This window comes from Ostrea edulis, chromosome 8, assembly GCF_947568905.1.
Source record: "Ostrea edulis chromosome 8, xbOstEdul1.1, whole genome shotgun sequence".
Taxonomy (NCBI): Eukaryota; Metazoa; Mollusca; class Bivalvia; order Ostreida; family Ostreidae; genus Ostrea; species Ostrea edulis.
The window spans coordinates 60,455,754-60,481,799 of record NC_079171.1 but is presented as its reverse complement, the minus strand read 5'-3'; the positions used below and the strand labels follow the sequence as shown (position 1 = coordinate 60,481,799).

The 26,046-nt window shown below is 34.2% G+C and overlaps 1 protein-coding gene across 5 annotated transcripts in view; it reads left to right on the top strand.

Annotated features, from left to right (window-relative positions):
• The first annotated feature begins 9,012 nt into the window (after positions 1-9,012).
• Positions 9,013-26,046, top strand: part of LOC125662511 (caprin-2-like) — a 33,663-nt gene continuing 16,629 nt past the window's right edge. The window contains exons 1-5 of one of the 5 annotated variants that reach the window (XR_008797851.1): positions 9,013-9,536; positions 11,608-11,988; positions 24,071-24,139; positions 24,230-24,497; positions 25,355-25,561. Coding sequence is in view for 3 of the 5 variants with exons in the window: in XM_056146775.1 (XP_056002750.1) it covers positions 9,041-9,536; positions 11,608-12,047 (936 nt within the window). In the remaining 2 variants the exon portion in view is untranslated. Of the gene's footprint in view, positions 9,537-11,607; positions 12,096-24,070; positions 24,498-25,354; positions 25,562-26,046 lie in introns of those variants that run through there. The other 4 variants (XM_048894760.2, XR_007365413.2, XM_056146776.1 and 1 more) reach the window with 4 other exon arrangements.

Here is a 26,046-nt window from a genome sequence, read left to right as displayed (position 1 = left end):
GACGTTACGCTACGGACAGTAATTTGTGCACTTTATCATCGAACTCGTCTTTCAGCAATCGAATATGCAGCCATGCGAGTCAAAGTCAAGCAATTTAAAGTACGAAGTAAACATTATTGTTATAAAAACAATTAAATGCACTGTACTCGTATTCTGATTATGGAAAACGAGTGAAACAGGCGTACATCTGTCTGTCCGTAAGCTTTGTACATTTTCGATTTCTCCAGAACTACAGGGCCAATTTCAATTTAAAAGTCCTCTAAAGCAATCTCCTTTGTTTAGAGAAACTTTAGATACACGTGACCAGCATTGAAATAGCTAGAGGTTGTATGAATAAAGGGACTTTAACAGATTCTGATCAGCGTAAATAGAAGAACCAGAGCCCAGCAAAATACAATGCATAAAATCTGATAAGTATGGATCCCAAAACACCATGTTTAAATGCCCGTACACAAAGAAAAGCACTGTCAAATATCCAGTTAGAAGATTAATATGATATAAATACATCATCGCTAGCTGTTTAGTCCTGAAACCCCAAACTACCAACACTTGGACATCTAGAATAAAAAAACCCTTTATAACTCTAACACAGACCTATCTTGAGTGACTAAATCCACATGAGCTCTGTGTACCCCATGGTAGAGAGTAGGCGACTGGTTAGTCCTGAATAGGTGTACAATGAAATAACAACGGCATGGTCACAAACGTGTTGATTCATCAGACCGTGTACCTAGACGCCTAATTATCCACTCAATGTGCAAAATACTAAATTATGATAAAGTTTGGCTATTACAATAATCAATTAATAGAAATGAATATACAGTTCTGTTGTTTAACATGTAAAACTTAAATACGGTATCAATTTTGATGCACCAGGTGTCAAGAATTTGTCACTCATACAGTTCTCTGTGCTCGTTATACGATCATAAAATATATAACTAAGGAACGTTATCATACAATATACATAATAAAAGTATATACAGTTTTTTGTGTTAGTTTTATAATCATACAATATACAATACAGGGATACACAAGCCTTTGTGTTCTTTACATAATCATAATATAAACATAATAGAATACACAGTTTTCGATGTTCGTTTTATAATCATATAATAAATAATAAAGGAATATGATCACGCAATATACAATGAAGACATGCACAGTTGTGTGTGTTCCTTGTATAATAATTTATAATAAAGAATTACGCAATTCTCATGTTCGTTTTTCTTTTCTTATTACGTCTCTTCAGTTCAAATTGAATGTATCCCCCCCCCCCCCCCCCCCCTGAATTTTGAACTTCTACGTATGGATGCTGAAAAAAATGAGATCAAGTTAGGTGTAGTGTATATGAATTCTGACAAAATTTATCCTTAAGATAAAATGCAATATTGTTCGTGTGAAGTCTGGTAAAATCAATCATTAATATCTTGTGAAATATTGCATACATGAATTATGACAAAATTTATCTTTAATATCGGGTGACTGGAAGCGGCAACCTCCGTCAAATCAAGCTGATCATGTGAGTTCACGACAAGTCAAGCTGACCATATAAGTTAACACTCTGTAGATAAAAAAATATAATATGAATAAAAGCAGGGATATTGGGGACGGCCCCCATTTCAAATTACCCGTGGGCTAAAGTGTCTTTAGAACATTTTTAAAAGTATTTTTCCAAACGCACTGACTAAAATATTTATCAATATGATTTCTCAATCCAAAATCAGTTTCAGTTTACTTACATCAACTTCAGGGACGTGAATATTTGGGATAATTACGTAAAACAATGCACATGTGACAATTTCCTAAACAACAGATTCTGTCTATTTTTGGAACATAAGCGGTGTACCTTATTGTTTTTATTTCGAATTTGTGTTTTAAATTTTCTTTTTTTAAATTAATTTTATAATCAGGACTTATGATTATGTTGCGATTTTTCTCGTTTTAACGATGTTCTCTCATAAATGCTGTCGTATTATTATACTAAACCACCTTTCGCGCTATATTTCTGAGACCGGTAGACAAAGAAATGTTCGATTTCCTTGTACGTTTATTTGCAAACTTTCAACTGGGTTATAAAGATGATTCTAAATATATGTGGCGTAGTGTAATGCTGTGTGTTTTCATTTCAGTGCATGACCAAGGAAAAGAGGATCAACTTGCTTAACGGGTTTTTTTTTTTCGTTGAAAAAATGTCAATGAATAGAATCTTGATTGTGAAAGGTGAATATAACGAACAGTGATCAATCTCATTACTCTGATAAGGAATGCAAAATAGAGACTTTGACAAACTCGGATCCCTGGATATACATGTACCAGAGGTGGGATCAAGTTCTCAGGAGGAGAAAGCATGCCCTGTTCGACCGGTCTCATATCGATATATATCAGTGTTTCACATATATAGTTCATGACATGCATTTTAGACATTCCCTATTTTGTCGATATCCACATGCGACAAATAACAAATTATTGACATGGGTCATTGTCACTCGATGTATGGTTATGATGTCATCAGTCTATTTTATATTGATCAAACAAATAAATTGTATACTTAGTGATATACTTATTAAATTTATGACGTCGCATTGTTTTGCAGATTTCATGACCTGCCACCACGCATCCGAGAACGATCATATTTGATATCTAATTAATGGATGGTGTGAATTTAGTAATCATGGTTGACCATAAGAAATGCTTCTTCATTTTTTTTCACTTTAAATCTAGCATTGAAGACTTTGTAAAATCCCTTGGAACATTCACAAACACTGTCTGTTTTCACAAAACCATGAAATGAGATTATTCACTGCATACATTTTCAGAAAAGTAGATTATAATTTACTGCTTCATTCATTTTACCTCAACTGAAGTCTTTTTGAAATCCTTTGAAATGATTACTTAAATTTTCCAGGCGCGTAGCCAGAGAGAAAATAAGATGTATCTAAAGTAGGGCAAGGTGTCTGGGGCCGTTTTGAAGCCCTCTGTGTGACCAGGGCAAAACACGGAGGGGGCAGATTGCACGAAACTAATTTCTAAAGTGTGTTATACTGTCAATTGGTGTGTACTTGAAGTGACTTTACATTTGTTTTACGAATTGTGTTGTGAACTTATTTATGGTATCAAGTTATATCAAAGAATATTCTAAATCTTTCTCCCACATATACATATATGCATAATTCAGGGGGTGCTTGATCCTCCTAGGCACCTGATCCCAACTCTGAAGTGTCCAGGGGGTCGTGTTCGCCCAACTATCTATTTTGTATTGCTTATAGGAGTTATGAGATTGATCACTGTTCGTTATCTTCACCTTGCATGTACATTAAAGTGATATTCAACATGATGTTGATCATTTGAAATTCAAAATGAATTTTTAATTTGATTGAATGATGTCGATTGAATTATTGATCGGAACAATGTACCGTAAAGTTATTTTTCAGGCGCAGATATTTCAACAACACAAATCTCTCTCTCTCTCTCTCTCTCTCTCTCTCTCTCTCTCAAATAAAAAAGTGGTATGCGGTTATTCATAGCATAGAGTTTCAGGCAGTTAATGTTACCTTATTATTTTTTGTAAAGTGAGGATAACACCAAGTAGTTTATAGTGTATAATGTATAAAATATCGGCTTCTAATCGTTCACTATTCACGCGAAGTTGATCTACATATAGAAAAAATATACAATTGTGCATGTATAAATTCTGACAAATCTATCATTTCTATGGAATGAAATCTATTAGGGATTGATTATGTTAAAAAGGTATCCTTAAGGAAAATTGCTACAAACATCATATTAAAGGCATGTGTTGAGATACGTGTACATGTATACTGATACATGTATATTAATTCGCTTATTCCGTATTGTTCACCTTTATTAACTTATATGTTTTGTATTTAAACGCTTCTACATCAGAATATCAAAAATATCTTCCTTTAACCTTGAACTTCATATTTATTCTGTTGGAACTGTGAAGAAACAATCCGAGCCTTTAGTTTTCTAAAACTGGATCTCAAAAGTCAGAATTGAAATGACTGATTAATATGATAAAACCTTTTCGTGTGTACTTGTGAAAGATTTAATTCAGATGGAAATTTTAAGACCCACCCTGTCTGATAAATTTGATGACTGAATTTAAAGCCCACTTACAATAACGAGATCCTATTTCGGCTGTGATATCTCTGGTTTTATATATAGACATGTACTTTACAGAACAGATGTGTGCTGATAACCAGGATCACCCCAACGTTTATTTGTATGAACGGGGACTACAGAAAAAAACAAAACCAAACATTTCCTTGTTAGATGGCGAGATGTTAGTAAATAACAATATCAGAGTGAATATGTGTATTTTTCAATAGTACGCTGCAAATCCGTGTGTCTATTTTAGAAAGTTTCAACAGCACTTAACCAAAATTGATATGTGTTCTATCAATTGATAAATTTGAGGGTGCATTACATGGAGACGTTATCAGATGCACTAATTAGATTAGACATAATCGACACTTTTGGATCATGTAGTTTAGTCTTTGGTCCCATGATATTGCGGTTTTTAAGGTGAATATTGTATATCAATCCTTGTGTAGGGTCTATTTATAATCAAAAGAACGATAATGTATAATTCGTATCCAAAAACATGGAATCATGAAATTGTGATTTGAAATAAAGATTTCACAGTGTGAAGATCAGTGAGTGAGTGTGAAGGATGCCTCATTTTTAATTTTGATCTCTGTAAATTTCAAAAGTCAAGAACGTATTTTGTGAAATCCTCCTAATATGAGAAAAACTCCAAAGACCGAGATTATGATGACGTTAACGGTCTATTTGAAGTTTGGTATACATGTACATGGTGTTCTACAAACCAATTCACATGTGTTAAATATTGATTACAAAAGTAACATGTTATGGATTTGGTATGTACCCTGAATAATCGTTCCTTACACTCACATATACGTGAATGTGTATGTGAGAGTAAGGGACGACAACTCTGGGTAGAGATTGTGGATGTGCATGACGATGTAAATAATAACTCACATACGTTAAATAGCGATTACGAAACTTGAATGGATTTGCTATAGATAATTATCTTAGATTAATGATCAAATAAATCAGCCTTGTATCAAGATAATCCAGTTTGGTTTTTATTTGTACCTAAATGCAGACATGTTATACAGAAGGAATGTTTACGCCTGTCCCTAAATGCATTGAATTTTTTCAATGGTAAAAACAGGTGCGTGATATTCCATTCAGCAATAGACACGGATTTCACTCACAGATACATGTAACAAATGACAGCTCAAGGGAAATAACTCTTATACACTGAATGGATTTATTCAAGCTGATTTGTTCAAAATGCCAAGATAAAGTATTGATATATAATATGGATAATAAAACACGTATAGTATTTATATATAATTTTATTTAGGATACCTACCACTGTTTACAGGTAAATTGTTACACCCAGCTTTCTCCCATATCTCCCACATAAATTGTAACCTTAAAGCATAATTCTTTAACGTTGATATCGCTTGATTTTTAATTATACTAATATTCATTCTCAAAAGTTACAACTCAACGTAATTACTTTTGATATGTCCAGGCGCTTTTAAATGTTTTTTTTAATTTATTCAACATAACCATTTACACTTCATATTGTCTAGATTTCTTGATCTATGCATGTCTGTGTAAAACGGCAATGGAGATATTTATTTTTTTAAAGTAATTTATGCGATATTTCCTGGAATAAAGAATCCAAATAAAAACACTGTTTCAGGAAAAGTGGACCCGTAGGTCACATCGCTCAGATAAGTCACCATAGACATGCTGTTCAGGTGTAATGATTCTTAAATATTTTCGTCAGTCTATATTTCCTCGCAAATACTCAATACTGTGCCCCAAACCCAGGAGCAAGGGACCATGTTATAACCGTGATACAAGGTTACAAGGTCATAGATCATAATATCAAATGCCATGAATCTATACACAGGGAAACCGTATCTTGAATAGTTTAGGAGATAGTTGTTGCATACCATACGTTTTCTTACATGTAGGTCAAAATGTAAGGTTAAAAGTTGAATTCAAATGAAATAAAGAATGTATATTCAAAAATTACAAAAATAAATAAAATTCATTATTTAAAAATCATGAGCAACGTTTAAATCTTGAAATTTTGGTAAACCTGCTATGGCAATATCACAAAGCTAAACATCGTATTAAGAAGTGCAAGTTCCTCCAATTAATGTATATATGAATAGGTGAGGATAACGAGCAATTATCAACCTCACATCTACTATAAGGAATACAAAATTAAGAGTTGTGCAAGGTCGGCTCTCTAGATATACCAGGGACAGGATACGGTATTTATCAAGAATAAGCAATACCTGTCTACTAGTCACACCCACCGTTAAGCCTTTATATCCATAAGGTAAAAATCACAATCTATTTCATCCGATCATAAATGATTCACACTATGTTACACAATAGGAACTTGGCTGCGTTTACAATGTAGCAATAGCTATTACGAAATGAAAGTTTGCATGGGTATTTCTCGCAAATCATTATAATCTAGGAGACTATTTTCATTTTGACAGCAATATAGGGAGTTCATGACTATTCGTTTTCTATAATGCAATAATGCTAATCATTGAATGGTCTAAATTTACAATGTAAAAAAGGATTTGTGCAAGACTGGATCATGTGAATGCAGCGTCCATTATTCTCCAAGATATACCGATTTGTCAACAAAATATCATAACAGTGATACATGTAAAACTACGACAAGAAAAATAGATACATGGGTTTAAAATGTAATTCTCATTTTGATCACATCGTCTGTTTCTTGTCTTCTATCTGGTTAGACATACAGCTGCTAAATGTTGACCACTTTTATTTTATTACGTGTCCGCCATCTCATACTTACTGTTTCTGATGTCACACTTCCTGTTTTGTTTATACGATATAACAATCAATAACTGACAATTTCATTTCAATGCAATAAAAAATAATCAATGAACATAAATATGGATATTTGACGATGGAGAATCTGAAATTCCACATTTGTCATAAAAATGGGTTGTTTGTTTACAGTTGATATTTATTTTCAATAACATGTCTAAGTACGAAGCTGATGTGGGAACTCTGCCGTAAGTTTTATGACAAGTTCACATTGATATTATTTAAGCATGGTAAATGTGTCCCATAATATGACTAACAGAAGGATTTCATCTTCTCCATTGTCAAATTCAACATTTATGTAATGTAGCATTATTCGTTTATCATCTGCATACAGTATTTATATTCCTTAACTGATTCCAAACGCAAGTTTTTTTTCTACGTACGATCAGTCTTTAATCGAAACAGGCTACTGAAAAACAGGTTGATGTTAGAAGGGTTTCAACGGTACCATTTGAAGTAAGGAATTCGCAAATTCTATGGTCGATTTACTGATCTACATTGTCAACTCAACTTATCATTGGGTCAAATGTATGACTTGCTTCCTACTGATTGTTAGGCCGTTCTCTATACACTGATTACGGATATCTCCGTTTACCTGATCAAGGTATAGGGCTCACGGTGGGTGTGAACAGTTGATAGGGGTGGTTACCCCTCCTAGACACTCCATCCCGCCTCCGCTATATCCAAGGGACAGTGTTTGTTCAAGTCTGTATTTAGTATTCTTTTTATGTTAGGCCACACCAATTTGTAAAATAGTTCTTCGGATTTTCAAACAAAAAAAGTGAGGCGAGAGGGCGAAATTATTTTACAAATATTATTTTTAATTTTGGAGATAAAAATTATGAGGCGAGCGAATACAAGAAATATAAATATTTTTAATTGAATTAAGTGTGATTTTGAAAAGCGGGCGCCTAAACATAAAGATCTAAAATCATCAGATATCATTTGTTTACCACTTAAACTTAATATTTTTCAACTTTGTTGATATAGTTTACAATAAATAAGAAGTATTTCAGGTTTCAAAGACTTATTTTCTTTATATCTAATACATGTACCTTGCAACATTAACTGATAAGGTCTTTTTGAAGCATTTCTACAAACCTTCGATTCAGAGATATGCATATTGCCAGGGACACATCCAGTTTTGACATCCGGTTTAAAATAGTCATCGATCAGTACCCCTTGCTTGTTGTAAGAGGCGAATAAATGGGGCGGTCCTTCAGATAGGATTGCAAAAAACTGAGATCCTTGTCACAGTAGGTTTGGCACGATAAAGATCCCTCAGTGCCATAAGCGCTGAGCATAGGCCTAAATTTTGCAGCCCTTCACCGGCAATGGTAACGTCTTCATGTGAGTGAGATATTCTCAAGAGAGACTTCAGTCAATATATAGGCTAATCAAACAATCAATCATATGCTATCAATATTCTCTAAATAGTGGCATCGAATAGTGCTTCAAAAGTTTCATCGGCTTCCAGTTCGATTCCAGCATAAGGAACAACTTCCAATATTAAGATAGACATCATGAATAACTTAACCGTATTACACTGTTGGGAAATTTCTCGAGAGCCCGCGCTTCTGTCATTTGTCAGCATATACATCAAGGTTATTTGTGCGCTTGTTGTAAAAACTAAAAAAAAAAAAAATTTACGGATATTTTTGAACACGCGGGCGGATATCATTTTTTGATAATATCATAATTTGGATTTGTTACAAATAGAAGCGGCGAATCCGACGAACTACATTACAAATTGGCATGGCCTTATGAGATTGATCACCATTTGTTATATTTACGTTTCATATTGATCGCTTAACGTTTCGTACGCTTTTAATATCTTATCAATTATAACAAACTTTATTATTATGATTTTAGAAGAATCAGCGTCCTCCATCTTGGTTTTTCTTTCTGTAACTATATTTACCGACATTATTTATGATGCTACAATATGCATATATACCTAAGTAATCTATAAAGGTAATACTTACACTCCCCAGAACCTTATCATTCTATGGCAATTCAGAAGGTAACTATTATCTACTATCAGGAGGGCACTAAATATAGAATATGACCGATCTAATCATTTCTAGTTGCTTCTAACATGGAAGTGTATCACTTTCTTCCGCTCTTCATTTGTCCGATTATAGGAATTCTGTGTGAAGATTTAAACAAGTACTTCCTAGAGGATGATTTTATTTTGACCCATTCACCGAATTCTGAGACAATTTTATCGAATTATGATGGACACGTTTCAAAAACTTTTACCTGGCTTGTTGACCATGTTGAACAACTGGAGAGAAAGCTTGAAGCTCAGGAAAAAGTTAACAAAAAGTTGCGAAATAAAATAAAGTATTTGGAAGACTCCGTACAAACGCGTGTAGAGCACGAACAGTCGAACAAAAAAAAAATAGAACATAGACTCTCTGTTTTGGAAAACATTTGGTCGAAATATAATAGCGATTATACTGAAACCCCAACCACGAGTTTACATGAGAAGGAGAAAGGATTCTCAAATGTAACGGAGAAGTACAACAGAACCGGCAAAAATGAGGTTTTCAAGAAGCTGCCTTCTCAGAAAAGGCTCTTGATTGCTACACGTAAGTATAATTTTATATACTACCTAGAAAACTAGATTAACTGGTGAAAGGCAAAGGTAACGAACAATGATCAATCTCATAACTCCTATAAGCAATACAAAGTAGACAGTTGGGCAAAACTGGATCCCTGGATACACCAGAGGTGGTATCAAGTGCCTAGAACGAGTACAGGTCTCCTGTCGACCGGTCACACATGCTGTGGGCCCTATATTTTGATCAGGTACACGGGGTTATCCGTAGTCAAAATCAGTGTGCCAAGAACGGCCTGACAATCGGTATGAAACACGTCAGACAGCAATTATTGCAAATTAACAGTTTGTAGCTTGTTACAAATCTGTTTCTTTTCAGTTTCAACATCCAATTTCTCCGAAATTTAGGGTCTCTTGGGAAAAGAAACTTATATCCCCATGTTTTTTTAAAAGTTAACATGTGTACAGTGTTTTACCTTCTGAAAACAGTGGGTTTATCACTCGTAGGTACACTATGATTAACATTTGCAAAAAGAATAAGAAATTTGAAACAATGAAGGGAAAAAGGAAAAGTGAAAAACGACATCACAACAAAATAGAATGATGATGAGAATGGCTTTAGAAAAAAAAAATACACCTAAGAATCTGAAAGGAAACTGTACAACGACAGGAAAATGTCTTTATCCATCACGGCAATAAGGAAACGCGTTAGAAGTTTTAGCATAAAGGTAAGCCCCAGCAAAAAATATATATATATATATATATAATAACATCGAACAAAAACGGTTGAATATAGGATGTCAACAGATAAAAACGGGAGAAATGTTTCATTTCTAAAGTTTTAGAAATATCACCGTACTTGACATTTGACAAATTTGTTACAACTTTTTGTCATATGGGTAAACTCATGATATCCTTGTGTACTTAATATGTGCTCTTGGAAAGTGGTAGTATCACCTTACCTTTCAAGGGTACTTGTCACTCAATATCGTAGCCTGCATTGACAAAAAACCCAGTTTTCACCAAAATATCTCACCTCATCATTGCCAGCGCCACACTCATTGATAAAGACATATCAAATTTTACCTCTAAATACTGGCATAAAACAGAGGGCATTTCAAAAGTAATTTTTTGGAAAGCATTTCCAACACGCTGAATTTCAACCATGGATACTTAGGGGGATTATTTTAAAATATTTGAACTTATAATGTTTAAAAACATGATTAAGATACGTGAATTTTGCCGTTGAGGTCTAAAATTTTACATGTAGTGTGAAATAAGGTATAAAGTTCATGGCACTATTCCCGTCATATCAGCTCAAGTTTATAGTAATTTTATGTAATTTTATATTCTGACGTCATACATTAATATAGGTCAGAGAAGTAAAGGCACAATCGTGCTGTAATATTATATGGAAAACTTTAACATGCCTGTGTTTATGGCTGCATAGCGAATACAGTAATCTTTTGAAAACTGTGCTTCATTATTAGCTGACGTTTTAATTATTTCCCAGCGTCAACATCCCATATGTATGTATCGATATTCCATTACATTTACATTCATTGAATCTTTTGTCTTATATTTCTTTTGAAATTGACATTGATTTCATCATGCAGTAAATACTACATGTTTGCTGCAAAGTAGTTCGATCTGGTTCTGTAGTACCACCTGTTGGCAAAAATAATTCCCAAATATGAAGTGTAATCAAGTTCAAAGTGTAGTTATACAACTGCGGCGATTTAATATTGATCATATACAACACAGACTCCTGCGTGTCGAATCAGTTGAGATATGTCAACACCGTATGCAAATGATAATGACATATTGCTTCATAAATAGGATAAGCTAACGATGGGGAAGTGAACTATATTCGACTCATGGTGGTCGTGACTGGTCGAGAGGAATTATTTCCTCCCCTAAGTACCTGACTTCAACTGTATTATGTTCCGGGGTCCATGTTTAATAACCTTAAAAATCATCATAGGAGTTATGTGGAAATCATTATCCGTTACCTTCATCTTTGCATATACCATACGTTACATCTTGGTTTACTGAGCAGCAGCCAATCAATATTCAACCATACTTAATATTTTAAATTTCAGCAATTCCTACAACATCCCCAAAACCAATGGAAAATCTTGTTGTATTTTCGGCATATCTTTCAACAATAGAAGCTCATCCTGGCCGACACCAGATCATCATATTTGATGCTGTCCTCACTAACGTCGGAGGCCATTATAACCATCATATTGGGATGTTTACAGTTCCTAAAAGTGGCATTTATGTGTTTTCATGGAGAATCATTTGTGATCCATCAGGGGACATCTTTACTGATATTGTTGTCAACTCGGCCATCACAAGTGCCATGAGAGCCGACGGAACGGGATCAAACGCTGTATCAAGCTCTACCGGATTGGTAGTTGTACATGTCAATAAGAATGACGTAGTCCACATAAGAACTAACTCTGCTGACGACATCCAAGGTAGAATTGAAAGCTATCCTGACAATAGGTCGACCTTCAGCGGTTGGTTACTTGGATAGTTATGTATATCTCAAAGTACGAATATTCAATAAATATATCAAATTGTTGTTTGATATGTTACGATAAATCACCCCGACGGGGTAATTATTCGTAATGAATGAAACAGACCATTTCCAGAACTGTCCTGCGGAAGTTAAACTCCCGCAAATTAACAGAAAATGATGGTTACCTGTCAGTTATTTTTTCGAGGGTTAAAGGAATATTTATGAACTTTGAGCAATTTACACATAGGTATCAAGATACACAATACTTTGATAATTAATTGAATAATATCGCTACTTTGCTTTTCATATATTCTTTATGTTCCGTTATTTTAAACAACAGTGAGATATATTTTATTTTTCTTACCTGATTGTTATTATAGAATTAAACATTCTTTTTAAAGAATTCATCGATATGGAAACTCGGGACATTTTACTCACGAAAAAAATAAAAGTGCTTTTCACTTTTATGTTAAGTTAGTGAGTAAAATGTCCGTAGTTTACACATCGATAAATTCTTCAAGAAGACTGTTTGATTCTTATAATTCCAGTGCGTTCACTGTATTATGAATTCAAAACATGAATAGCCCCTCCCCCTCCCGGCACTATGCTAATTGTTTTCAGGTGCGTATGGATATACGGCTTTTTTGGATTCATTGGTGTGTAGATTCTCATTTAGCATGATGTTTGTCCAATCAAAATAATTATAACAAGCAACATTGAAATTATACGTTATACGTTTTCATCTGAAGTACGAACAGAAAAAAAACCAAGAAATATATACAGGTATATCATTCATAAACATGAACGCCCAGTTAGGACAATCATAAGGGATTCAATTGAATGATTAGGGTTAGAGTTAGGGTATCATTGCCAGGGAGGAGCTGTTAGTTCGAATTCAAAGCGTGTCATTTTTGGCGATGTTATACGAAAGATATATATCGCATAGGTTGTGCGGAACAACAATAAATTACAATAATCTCTATATTGAAACTATTTCTAGCATTTTTCTTACATAGTTAAAATCAAATATCAGACTTGATGTCTGCCTTAAGATTTGTATCATTTTAACTTTTGGAGGGCAGTATCATACACATAACACAACGTTTCAGTAAAATCAACATATTCCTTGTTTTCTATTCAATTAGAGGGTAATTAACCGATATCATAATCAGCGGACTTAAGATGAATTGAATGATATAAAGTTGTTTATGTTCCTTTAAAAGTAGATATATCGAATACCTTCATTTATTTCCACTTCATTGACATAATAACATATTTATTTTACTTTGCCTAGATTAATAGTACCCTTACGACTTGACAGTGGAAACCAGCGAAAATCCTTAAGATACTGTAGTGACATAAACTGGTCCCCGCCTCCATCACTCATTGATTACTCGTTGTGGGTTCGGTGATGTTTTCAGCATTGTAGCGGATAGGAATGATGGCTGATTTGTACCCGTTACACTTTATCGTTTTTTTTTTCATTATCTCAAAGCGAAAAAAATAACACAACGATTTTTATATAGCGAAATGAAGAAAAGATGAATGACAATATTTGCTACTTTTAGCCTTAAAATAACGAAAACGCGGCGGAGTGTAAACTGGCACAAATCGGTCACCATAGGCTAACCACTCTATTTGTTTTGACGTGATGTTCTTACCAAAATTACCAACTTTCACTTGATCCTGCTCCGTTAAAGACAACTTCTCAGATGTTTTACTTTCAAATCATGTAGTACTGTTTTTAATAACCATTTTCATAACAAAAATATTTACTCATTCATTAAAAAACCCGTTGAAACATCGTATCCCTAGAGACGCGCTTTCCTAGAAACAGGAAACGCCCGGCTTTACTAGATGATTGAATGTTCTTTGTAAATAATGTGAAGAATGCTGCAACTTAGGTAAGGTTACAACTACCACAGACAAATTGTATATATTCTAATGATTCCTAAGTTCATTTCATAAGCGGACAAGAGAAAACAACCCAATATTGAGATGGGATAAAAGAACACCCCCTTAACAACATTTTCCCCAACAATTAATTCATTCCGTTTTCATAGAATTCATTATTCAGGTCATTTCAAAAATGTGCTGCTTTACCGCCTTTGACAATATTTTGTTGTCCCAGAAGGTTGGAACTGTATGGGACTTTAGAGTGTCTGTTCATCCACAACTGCTCCCCTGAGATAGCCGGATTCTTTAACCATCCAATAGTCGTTCATATAATTTGTGTAAAGATATTCCCCGTATTTCCTGAATGCCTTACACGAATGAAATTAGTAGATGAAAGTAAACATTTCAACAAAACTAAAATGTCGTGCTGTTTGACGTATTTCATACCAATATGCCGTTCTTAGCACGCACATTTTGCCTGCCGAAGTCCGTTTACCTAATAAAACCATAAAACTCACGGCGGGTCTGACCGGTCGACAGGGGATACGATTAATTGCCGAAAACTGGAAAAACTCTTCAGATCAAATATAGATCCCATAAATATTTGCAAACAAGTATTTTGTGAACGTATGTGACCTTTTCTGTATATATATGTGACTAGTCGACAGGGGATGCTTACTCCCCCTAAACACCTTAGCAAGTGAATTTGACCATTTCGGTAAACAAACAACCTGCTTTCGACACATGAGCATTGAAAATGGAAAATGTTCATTTGATATAAATCTAAGAGGATAGTGCAAAATACACACTATTTGAAATATGTAAGCAAGCACACATGTTGCAATGATTGATGCTTTTTTATCCAGCCTAGTTTACTCCAAAAGGAAGCCCCACCATATATACAAACGTTTTTTCAATCCTTATCCGCATTCCACTTGAAACTGTCTACTTCGCATACATGATGGTAGACCATGGGTCAGTAACACCCCCTTCTAGGGATTTTTCTACACTATGATTTATTGAAAGTGTATATAAAATAAAGGTAAATGAAGCTTGTTTGACACGTTCATGTTGGGGTGATTTCAAAATATAACTATCGTACTTGATAATTTGTCTGCAAATTCAATATCGCCATTACTGTGTTCTATACCGCATCAGAAACAACATATTATGAACACAAAAGATGAGTCAGATACTTCGCAGAGAGGACATTGCTCAGAAATGCGTATTGAAATAGAGACCATCGGGGACTAACAGTTCATTAGAAGAGGCCTTGACCTCCTAATTGAAAAATGATAAATGGTTCATTTCTAGATATTATAATCCGAAGTCTCTATCTTTTTATGATATACACAATCTTGAAGTATTAAATATAACTTTCAACAAAATTCGCTGTCCACATCTCCATGTCTTTCCATGGTATATTTATAATATGGAATCCTGTTAATGTATATGATTGATAAAAGAGAAATCACATGGTTTACCTTTGAATAAACTTGCGAAAATAGTGGAAATCTTGCTAAATAATGGTTCGACTATTAAGAATTGGACATATTGCAAATAATGAACTAATCCATTAATTATCTAGTGTAATGAATTATATTTTACAATTGTAAAATAGATGAATATATTGTCATACTTAAACTTGAACAATTTTTCAATTTTTAAATAAGTTTTAAAGATGTCACATAGAAAACAACAACAACACACCTTTTAATATTAGCTTGGAAAGTTAATCCGTTTCAAGCCCCCATCAACATTAAGAATAAAGATATATCATACATTAGATATAGAATGTGGAGGATAATGACAAACAATCTTTTACGGAGCACACATTTAAAAAAAAATCGAAGATAGAGTCCCAAGAATAAAAAAGATGTAAATTGTTCACTACAGGCTTTAAATGGTACCTTAAATGATTCCTATCGCTAGTATTATCAATAATTTTTAGATATTATTTACTAGAAATACACCTTGCGCATTGAAAATTTACTTTATATTGTTTAACGTCCCTCTCGAGAATTTTGCACTCACATGGATATGTTACCATTGCCGGTGAAGGTCTGTAAAATTTTGGGTTAGGCTTGGCGCTTACAGCCTTTGAACAGAAAGTGATCATTATTGTAACACACCTGCTGTGAAACGAGGTGTCGATTTTTACGGTCTCATCAGAAAAATACAGTCCCATATAGTCGCACAATAAATTGAGTCTGTATTTGCTTTAGCCCTTTCAGCCAAACAACAGTCAGAGAATATGCTGTGACAATCAAAGGGCAGGTTTTTGACTGCAACATAATTGCAACTAACCTACAATGGCGTCCTCTTCACCATCTCTGAATACATTTATAGAATATCTTATTGCATCTCTCTCTCTCTCTCTCTCTCTCTCTCTCTCTCTCTCTCTCTCTCTCGCCAAACCATATCAGGCAACCCATTTTTTTCAATAGGCAAATGGGATTGTAAAATCGTACTCTCAGGACAGATATGTCTCAGTTATCAATGGCAACCAAGTATTACCAAAGTACTTCAGGTTCAAAATGACTATTTAGATCTGAGAAGAAGTACTGAATTAATTACATTATTAAACACGATAGGTCACTGTAGATGCACAGAAGCTTGGACTTGTAACTGCTATTTACAATACGATTATGAATTCTGGATTAATGCTGCATGTTGATATATAAACAAAGGGTTTAAGTTTGTTAAAGTAAAATTAATGTTTACGAATGTCGATATTACGTTTGCAAGATTCCCGAAGCATTTTTTTGGATAATACTTTAATGACAAATTTCATGTTTTCCCCCACAAAACTTTAAAACATCTCCATGCATTAGTGTCAAACAATCTGATTTACAATTCAAGGATTACATAGTTTCAGGAAATAATTGTTTTTAAAAGTCAATATTATTTACAAAAGATCTGAAGAAGTTTCACATTTGTCGACGATTGCTTAAAAAGAAACCATGTTTAGCCCAAAACCTCGTACATGTTCCTATATCTTTATGAAAGGCGAAGATAACAAACAGTGACCAATTTCATAACTCCAATAAGATATAGAAAAAATAGAGTTGGGCAAAGACGGACCCTTGGATATACCAGGGGTGCTATCAGGTGTCTAGGGGTAGTCAAACATCTTGCTGAAAGGTGAATATGACGAACAGTGATCAATCTCATAATTCCTATCAGGAATACAAAATAGATAGTTGGGCGAACACGGACCCCTGAAGACATCAGAGATGGTATCAAGTGCCTAGGAGGAGTAAGCATTCCCTGTTGACCGGTCACATATATATAATGAAATGGTTACATACGTTAAAAAAATACTTGTTTGGAAATGTTTATGGCATCTATATTTGATCTGATGAGTTTTTCCAGTGTTCAGCAATTATATTTTTTATAAATTTCATGCTTTGACCCACAACTCGAAAACGTTCCAACGTAGAAATGTCAAACAACCTGATTTATAATCAATGAACTATGTACTTTAAAAAGTGCCTGCTTGCGAAAATCTTTATAGGGTCCCCATAACCTTTACTAGCCCATGGTCTATACAATATTGATAAGAGTGCAATTTACCAAGGAAAACTATCTTTTATCTAGACATAATGTACACATAAAGGGGTTTACTTATTTTGTATTGATTTTCAACTATAGGAACGATTGTTCCGTTGTAAAATGTTGATATAGTTACCTAACATAAACTCAGTTAAACAAACTTTAAAGCTATTTAAACAAGCGATAAGACGTGCAAGACACAAACATGTAGATACGCCGCACATGCCTCTATTCACAGGACTATACTGAAGGTTGAAACACCAAGGAGTCAACTTTTCATTCGTAGGTGAGACAAAATTATATATACATATTCTGAAACGAACTTTTATACTTGCTTCATCCATAAGACACATCTGCCCACTTTCATAATTCGGGGAAGGGAAGATACCATATATCAATGGCGCGTTCGTGTTTTTTCTTAACTGATCGTGTCTCTCCATTCCAAGGGAAACAATGGAAGTATTGTATTTAGTATTTTACATCATGTTGAAATTCTAGTTTTTGAATTATTTTAAATTATCAAAATGTCTAGTTTTCCACTTTGTTCGTTTACAATGAACCCCTTTTGCTACTTCGACACTATAAATGTTGCTTCCCCCGCGCAGTGCCCAGGAAGTTCTATTGTGTGACCATTGTGAAACTGTCCCCCTACAGAGTAATTGTGAACTGTGTGATATAAACCTCTCTATTGACTGTGTTGGGAAACATCTCTCAGATTCCTCTAAAATATACAACGTCGTGTCATAAATTCACAGAAAGTCTACTCCTAACTACCGGAAGTGTCCGAAACACGTTGAGAAACACTGTAAACATTACTGTGAGAAATGTGACATTCCTGTCTGTATTACCTGTGTATCATCAGGTATACACAACAGTCATAACATATCAGATGATCAGGAAAAACTAAACGAAGAAATTTGCAAAAAGATTTGAAAGAACTACAGACCAGAATTTACCCTTGATATGAAGAAAAGGCCTCAGATATCTAGATTGAGGAAGCCGAGTTAAAAACAAATTACGGAAAACTGACGAAATCTGCTGACCAGCAAGGAGATGTTTGGCATCGAGAGGTCACCGCCGTTATCAACCAACGGGAATCTGCCATTGTAGAGATGAAAAACAAACACATATCTACCCTGAATGTAAATACAGAAAAAATCACACAGAAAATTACTGAACTCAAACAGATAATTTCCGACTTGAAATCAATACTAAATTCAAATGATGTTTCCCATACCACTGCTTACAAATCAAGGAATTCCGAATTTAGAACATTACCACCTAAAGTCCGAATTACATTACAAAGTTTTTTTTCTCAGACAATAAACAGAGATTAGCTAAAAAAACCTCTTTGTTTCTTTGTCATCATTATCGATTCACACAGAAGAGCATGTTGAGAGAGAATCACCAAAAGTTTTATCGTCTCCTCCAGCCAAATCACTGCTTGATGAACCGCGTGTCACCGACACCATAGACACTGGGTATAGAAAACTACACAGTGTTAGCTGTCTCAATGAAAAGGAAATCTGGGTGTGCGGGAGATAACGAAAACATGAAGCTCCTCAACCTCCAGGGAAAACTACTGACTCCAATAGAAACCGATTCAGGATATACACCACAGAACATAGCAGTGACACGAGACGGAGTTCTTGTTTATACAGATTATAATGATAAAACTGTAAATCTAGTGGAAAATAAACAAATACAGACTGTGTTCGTAAGTCATTAAACTATTCCTTGTTTAAACTAACCCCAGGATGAAACAAAAAATGCCGAAAAAAATCAAAGCGTGCAGGTCATGCCTAGCGTTTCGTGTAGACCATTCCCAACCCTCTCCCCGCCCAAAAATAATTCAATCTTTCCTGACGAGAGTTTTCTGTAAATCATTTTATTTGTTTTCATACACGTACACACGTATATAAAATGTAATAGGTTGATTCAACATCCGTCTTTGGTTTCAGGGTCTGTACAAAATTGGAGAGTTAGACAAACATAGAGTCCTGGATATACCAGATTATCTATTTTCAATGCAACACCCAAGTATGAAAAAAGTGGATGCCCTAACCTTGATATCTTTGATACAGATTGTTACACCGTTCATAGCACACTGATTCTGATCACGGATAACTCCGTTTACCCGATCGAGATATCGGGCTCAAGACGGTTGTGACCGATCGACAGGGGATACATTTGTACTTACTCCTTCTAGGCACCTGATCCCACCTCTGATATATCCCACGGTCAAAATCAGTGTGTCACGAACGGCTTCACAATCGGTATGAAACACGTCATGCAAACATTAATCTAATGATAGGTCGTATTGGAATATAAAAAAAAACCCAGGTCAGTTAGCAAAGGAACACACGATATGTTAACGCAATATATTTAAGAGATTTGTTTACTAACATACATTCTTGAAATTTAATCCCAGTTCAACCGTCTTTTTTGTATTCACCGGTTTCTTTGTTTGTTTTCTACTTGTGTTCTTTCAAATTCAGAATTGTTTCAAGTACTTAACTGTATTATAGACTAGTACGTTCCGATTTTCATTTGGAATAGATACCTTTTAGCAAGTGATTTTATAAGATAACTTGAGAAATATCTAGATCTACTGTACTTGCATCAAATTTTACTCTTTTTGTATATTTTTCTGATATTCATTTTGGATAGACATTTGGGTTATAAACGATAATACGCAGAATTGTTTCAGCTGCTATGTCACAAAGTGGACATACATTATCATACGTGATTTTTGACAGAAACAAGTGCTTGTTCGTGCATATAATTCTAGGAATAATCCTAAATTTGAACCATATCAGCCTTGTATCGTTTGTTATTGAATGCTATTTTTATTAACCTGTTTCCAATCTAGACCTTACTTTAACTAGAGTCGCATCATATAATGTTTAGTATATCTGAACATACATCTAGGATTCTCCCAAATTCATCATTGAATTTTTTGTTTGAATTTTAAAACATTTTGTTTCAATGTGAGAAAGATGAACAATTTTTCATTTCGTAATTTTAGTGAAACTCAACCAGAATCTGCATGAAATAATCCCCGAAACCATATGGATTTTAGAGACCTTATAAAGAGCTCCATGTTTGTCATTTTAACACTACCACCTTGTTTTATAAGTTACATTGTTTTCTTATTTTTGTTTTAAATGTTTTGGTATTCCATATAGAATTATAGAATTGTTTTTGCAATCCCTCATCCATTTCTGCAAGGTGGTGACAGAACAATCAACAGGTGTGTGATTTTGGATACGTTTCGTTTTACCAGGATTTTGTTTGAAATAAATGTGCTGAAGACATTTGTCAAAATTACAATGTACTTTGTTCTAGGTCTGCAGACTATACTCATTCAAGTAATATGTAAGGTTCGTTATTCCACTGAAATCCTTCATCATTTTGAGAGATTGACTTTGAACATAGCATTATAATTTCTGCTTTTCTTATGTGCAACTAAAGTACCGAACGTTTGGAAATTTGGAAAAGATGATCAAAAAAAAAAAAATCTTTAGGTTTTTTCTGAACCATTTAGAAATATTACAGTGTCATCAATGTACAAAATTAAGCTATTTCTTCATCGCCAATCTTAATTCCTTTTATATTTTTGTTTTGTCTTATATATTCCGTGATTTCTAGACAAATATCAAATATTTAAGGAGAAACAGGGTTCACCTATCGATAATGACTCCCTATTTTGAAAACAAGGTGAAAATATACCAAATTTGATAACACAAAGCCGAGCTTAATCATAAAGTACATGTACGAAAATTGAAGATAAGGAACGTCCTCAACTCCTAAATGGAATACAAAATAGAGAATTGGACAACCAATGACTCCTGAATGTGCATGTAAGGTGAAGAAAACGAACAGTGATCAATCTCATAATTTCCACAAAGAATATAAAACAGGATTGGGTAATTAAATACGGGCCCCTTGATATACCAGTGTTAAGAACAGGTGCCTAGAAGAAGCTAACTCTGTTGATCAGTTACTCCCGCTGTTAGTCCTACACATTGATCAGATAAACGCAAAAATTCATAGTTAAAACCAGTGTGCCAAGAACGTCCTAACACTCTGTATGAAACACCCCATACAGCATTTCAAGAAGAGGTAGGTTGTATTAGTAAACATCATGATAATAACTACTATGGGATTTGCGAAATCCCTGTAACATTAATAAGATAGGATCAAATGGAAGACTTGTAGTGTATCAAACGATGACCTATATTTTGCAGTTACTTCCCTTAAATCGGAAGTTGGGGGTGCGCTTACCATCGCGGTCCTAAGCTTCACATAACTAATATTAACAAATAGTGTACAGTAAAGTTTATTATGTTACCAAATTCAGTATTATGCTGATTATGAACAGGTTGTATTGTAGGTATGACATAAACAAGGTTTAAGTTCTTTTATTTTATGAAGAAAACTTTTTTAAATATGCATTTTGTCAAATTGTAGAGTTTGAAGAGGGCGAGGGGATGCTTTAGGCGTTTTTGATGATGTCCAAGTTATCATGCAATTAATGCCGATAATTTTAGTAGTAATGTGTCTTAAAAACAACAGACACATAGAACGCGGTTGAGTTAAGGCTTTCCCCATAAAATTTTTAATACCAGTGCTGTACATAAATATACTTTACCGCACTGGCACATTGCACGACGTCACAATGAAAAATACGTCATGACGAAGGTCATGACGTACATATCTACAGTCCTTTTGTGGTTGGAAATGTCAAAATATTGTTTCGTTATTTACCACCGCTGTCAAACAGTAAACTGCAATCGCGTAAAAGTTTTTGTCAAATGGGTTATATTAATTCTCTTTGATATTGAAAAAGTTTCAATTTCTTCTTTATATAGCATACATGCTAAAGTAATATCCATATTATATTGTGATCTTAATATCGCCCCTAATCTACACGTATAGTTACTTTCACAATGGACTAATTTGCATAAACAGGGTTTCCGTACATAAAAATTTCATCATTGTCACAACACCCCGAGGTTTTTAAGTGAAAGATGTTTGATTTATGTGACAAGTGAACTTCAGTGCCAAAGGAAAGTTAGGGGAGCAAGTTCTGGCTTCAACAGAAAATATGTTTTTCAAGCTAGATTTAACTTCGTATGTGCAAAAATCGCTGCATCTTGCATATTCAATGCAAAAATTAGACATGTTACAAGTCACAATAAACTTGCTCTCAGCACTTTTCAAATTAAGAAATTAATATGTTTTCAAGTTATATTAACTTCAACTTGCATTGATATATGGATATCGTGCCAATTCAACGATTTATACATACACAATACGTTTTTATCTTGATATTTGATCACGTGACACAGAGTTGATATAGAGACTGTCGGTATGGTGAAAAATGTATAAGAGGTCAATACGCACTTAATGATATATACATATTATTTTTGTATAAAAGGGTTGTGTTTACAGAATTTGTCACAAATTGATCTGTTTATTAATGCTTTTTTCCTGACATATTTCTATGGTCCTACTTAACACAACTGCGAATTAAAGCTTAATGAAAGTATGTGATATAATCAGGCATGTTGCATCGTTTAAAAATGGGGATGGTTTCATGATATTGCCCTACAGTTCTCAACTAGTATTTTTTCCCCCTAAAAAGCCAAAGCTTGATAGGGAAGGCGGCAAGGTTTGATCTTTCAGTTCCATTCATTGGTTATATTTTACATTTCAACTAAAACATTCACAATGCTATTTATTTTAAATGAGGGGGTGGGAGGGCTTGCAGCTTATCTATATATAGCTCGAACTTTGCACGTACTTTGCATGTAATAATACAATGGAGCATACCCATTGTTGCTACGTGCCTGATATAGGAAACCTTTCTCAGATTCCTCTAAAGGTATCGTACTTTATTTACGTATAAAATCTTCTAACAACTCAATATGTCCGAAGACGTGTTCGTTTATTTAGCGCTTGATGTATGCAGTTTAAAATGTTATTGGCTTTGATATCTTCGTTTCGAGTTTCCATATATCCACTCTACGCACGAGTCTGTATATCATAGACTAAGCTTAGGTAAATGACAATGTCACCACATATTTTCTGCAAAATAGCACCTAGTTATGCCACATATTTTTGGTAAATCATAATCTCTTCTTCGAATTATCCTCTTTGTCTTGTTTAATTAAACTTTTTTTTTTTTTTTTTTTTTTTTTTTTTTTTTTTACATTTTACAACGAATACAATACCCATACATATTTGCCCATGCATCGGTCTTTTTTGTTGTGCTACATAAACGGATACAATTGCTTGGACTGTTGATGTCAACAGTCGGTAGAAATTGAATAATCTAAAGTAACTGTAACAGTTGTATTACGTAGTGCAAACAATTGACGTGATTGACTTACAAAAAAAGAATATATGAATTAAGCACAAACCCCGTATCTGTCTATTTTCAGCATTTCTAAGTCATACGTACATTGATAAAGAAGGAGATTCCATACACCAATGTTTGAAACGAGTTCACAGAAATACGCTTTCTCTGATGTTAAAGATTGAAAGAAATGGACCTTATTCACACGGCATTTATCTTTCAGAAAAAAAGAGACCACAAGTTCTGACACTGGGTAATTGAAGAAAAAAGAGACCACAAGTTCTGACACTGGGTAATTTCACTTTCCATCTGTCCTTCTATGTCCAGCTAGTTACCGAGTGTGATCGCTTTGTGTTGAATATTATACTTATGTGAATTGTAGGTTTCTTATCACGAACAATGGACCAGTTTCTGTACTAATGAAAACCACTCCATCTTTACATTGTTTCTACCCCATGATACAGCAAAGAAATTGTTTATATATCCCCAAATATTCGCAAATAAAGAAATGAAGTTGCAGATATTCATTACACAACGGATAGACGGAAAGTGAAAATAAAGAACTGTAAGCCCATAGTCCCTATACATCATTAAAAGTAGAACAAATACGGATCCCTAGGCACACCAGAAGTGGGACTACGTTTCTAGGAGTAAGCATCCCCTGTTGGACAGTCACATCTGTCATGATCCCTTCATTTTGATGTTTCATACCGATTGTTAGGCCGTTTTTGGCACACAGAGTTTGATTACAGATTACTTCGTTTATAATGTGGTGGATCTGATTTTTGTATAACATAGAATTGTAATCCATTCAGCCCTGATTGGTAAATCAGCTTCTTATTACAATTGAAGTTCGCTCACTTATTGTCAATCATTCATTTTTGGTACTTTTCATGTTTAGATATGGTTTGTGCATTCCACATGTTCTCATATTAAACTGGAAGTGCTATATCTGTTATCAAGCTTCCCTAAGTGAGTAAGTTATCTGTATCCCGATTGGATAAGTCGGGATAGTTTTTTTTTAATTTGATGGGCTTAGATTGAGTTAGTGTATATAATCCAGTGTATCCAGGGCCTTGGCTCATCAGTTTACCTTCTTGATTAAGAACTAACCTCATGGTCATTTGTCTCTTCTCTTATTCTGAACAAACAAGTACCAATACTTTAAAGCTCCGAATAGTTCTAGCATGAAATAAGAATGTTTTTGTAGAAGTTAGGAACTGCTAAAAACCTAACGATTAACAACATGTATTTAGAATTTGGATGTTAGTCGATTTTATAATGTAGCTTTGCAGTTTAATACTTTCTACTCACCAAGTCATGATTCAAAGTGTTGTAGACAGTGGTTGGATGTTTCATACTTTGTGTATATATTTTCAGGATCAATAATAATTTATTCAAAGATATACACTTGACCTGTTAAGATATAGCTCATTCCTTTTCTATTTTTAGAAGTTTTCGGTATTATGAAGACACATTTAGATATTTTTATTTCATTCTGTCATAGGTTCCTACTTTTCCTTACCGATGTTTATCTAAATTTAAAGAAAAAGCTTCAATGTGAAAAGAAAAAAGAGTGTTTGCTGTGGCCTTCAACTCGGCATTTAGAGATATCAACGACGTTTTATCTCTTCATAATGATAACTTTCATCCACATGACGATTTGATATATCCCTGTGAACTCGAAATAAAACAAACACAACAGGATAGTCCACTTCTGCTTTATACTTATACATTTTATTGAAAGTGGATGCTAACGGCAAAATAACGACTCAACTTTATGACAAACGGGATGATGTCAGCTTCTCCATCATCAACTTCCCACATTTGTGTAGCAATATTTCATTCTGACCTGCATATGATGTTTATTTCTGTCAGTTTTTTAAATCAAGGCAGGGTACTGACAAACAAATTGATGGTGCAGGGTTTTCAACAGTGTCGTTTAAAGTCAGCATGTTGCAAATTATATGGTCGTTATAACGATCTAGTTTGCTGATACATCCTATCATGTGGGTCAACTGCTGCCTGACGTGTTTCATAGCGGTTGTTTGAAGCTAAACATTATCTTATTTTTGTCATTCTTAAATATATGGTAACAGACAGTGGAAAACGGTCTCATTAACCATTGACCATATATAATGGCGTACTACTTTTCATACATATGATATATTTAAGAAAATGCAAAAATATTTTCTTAGG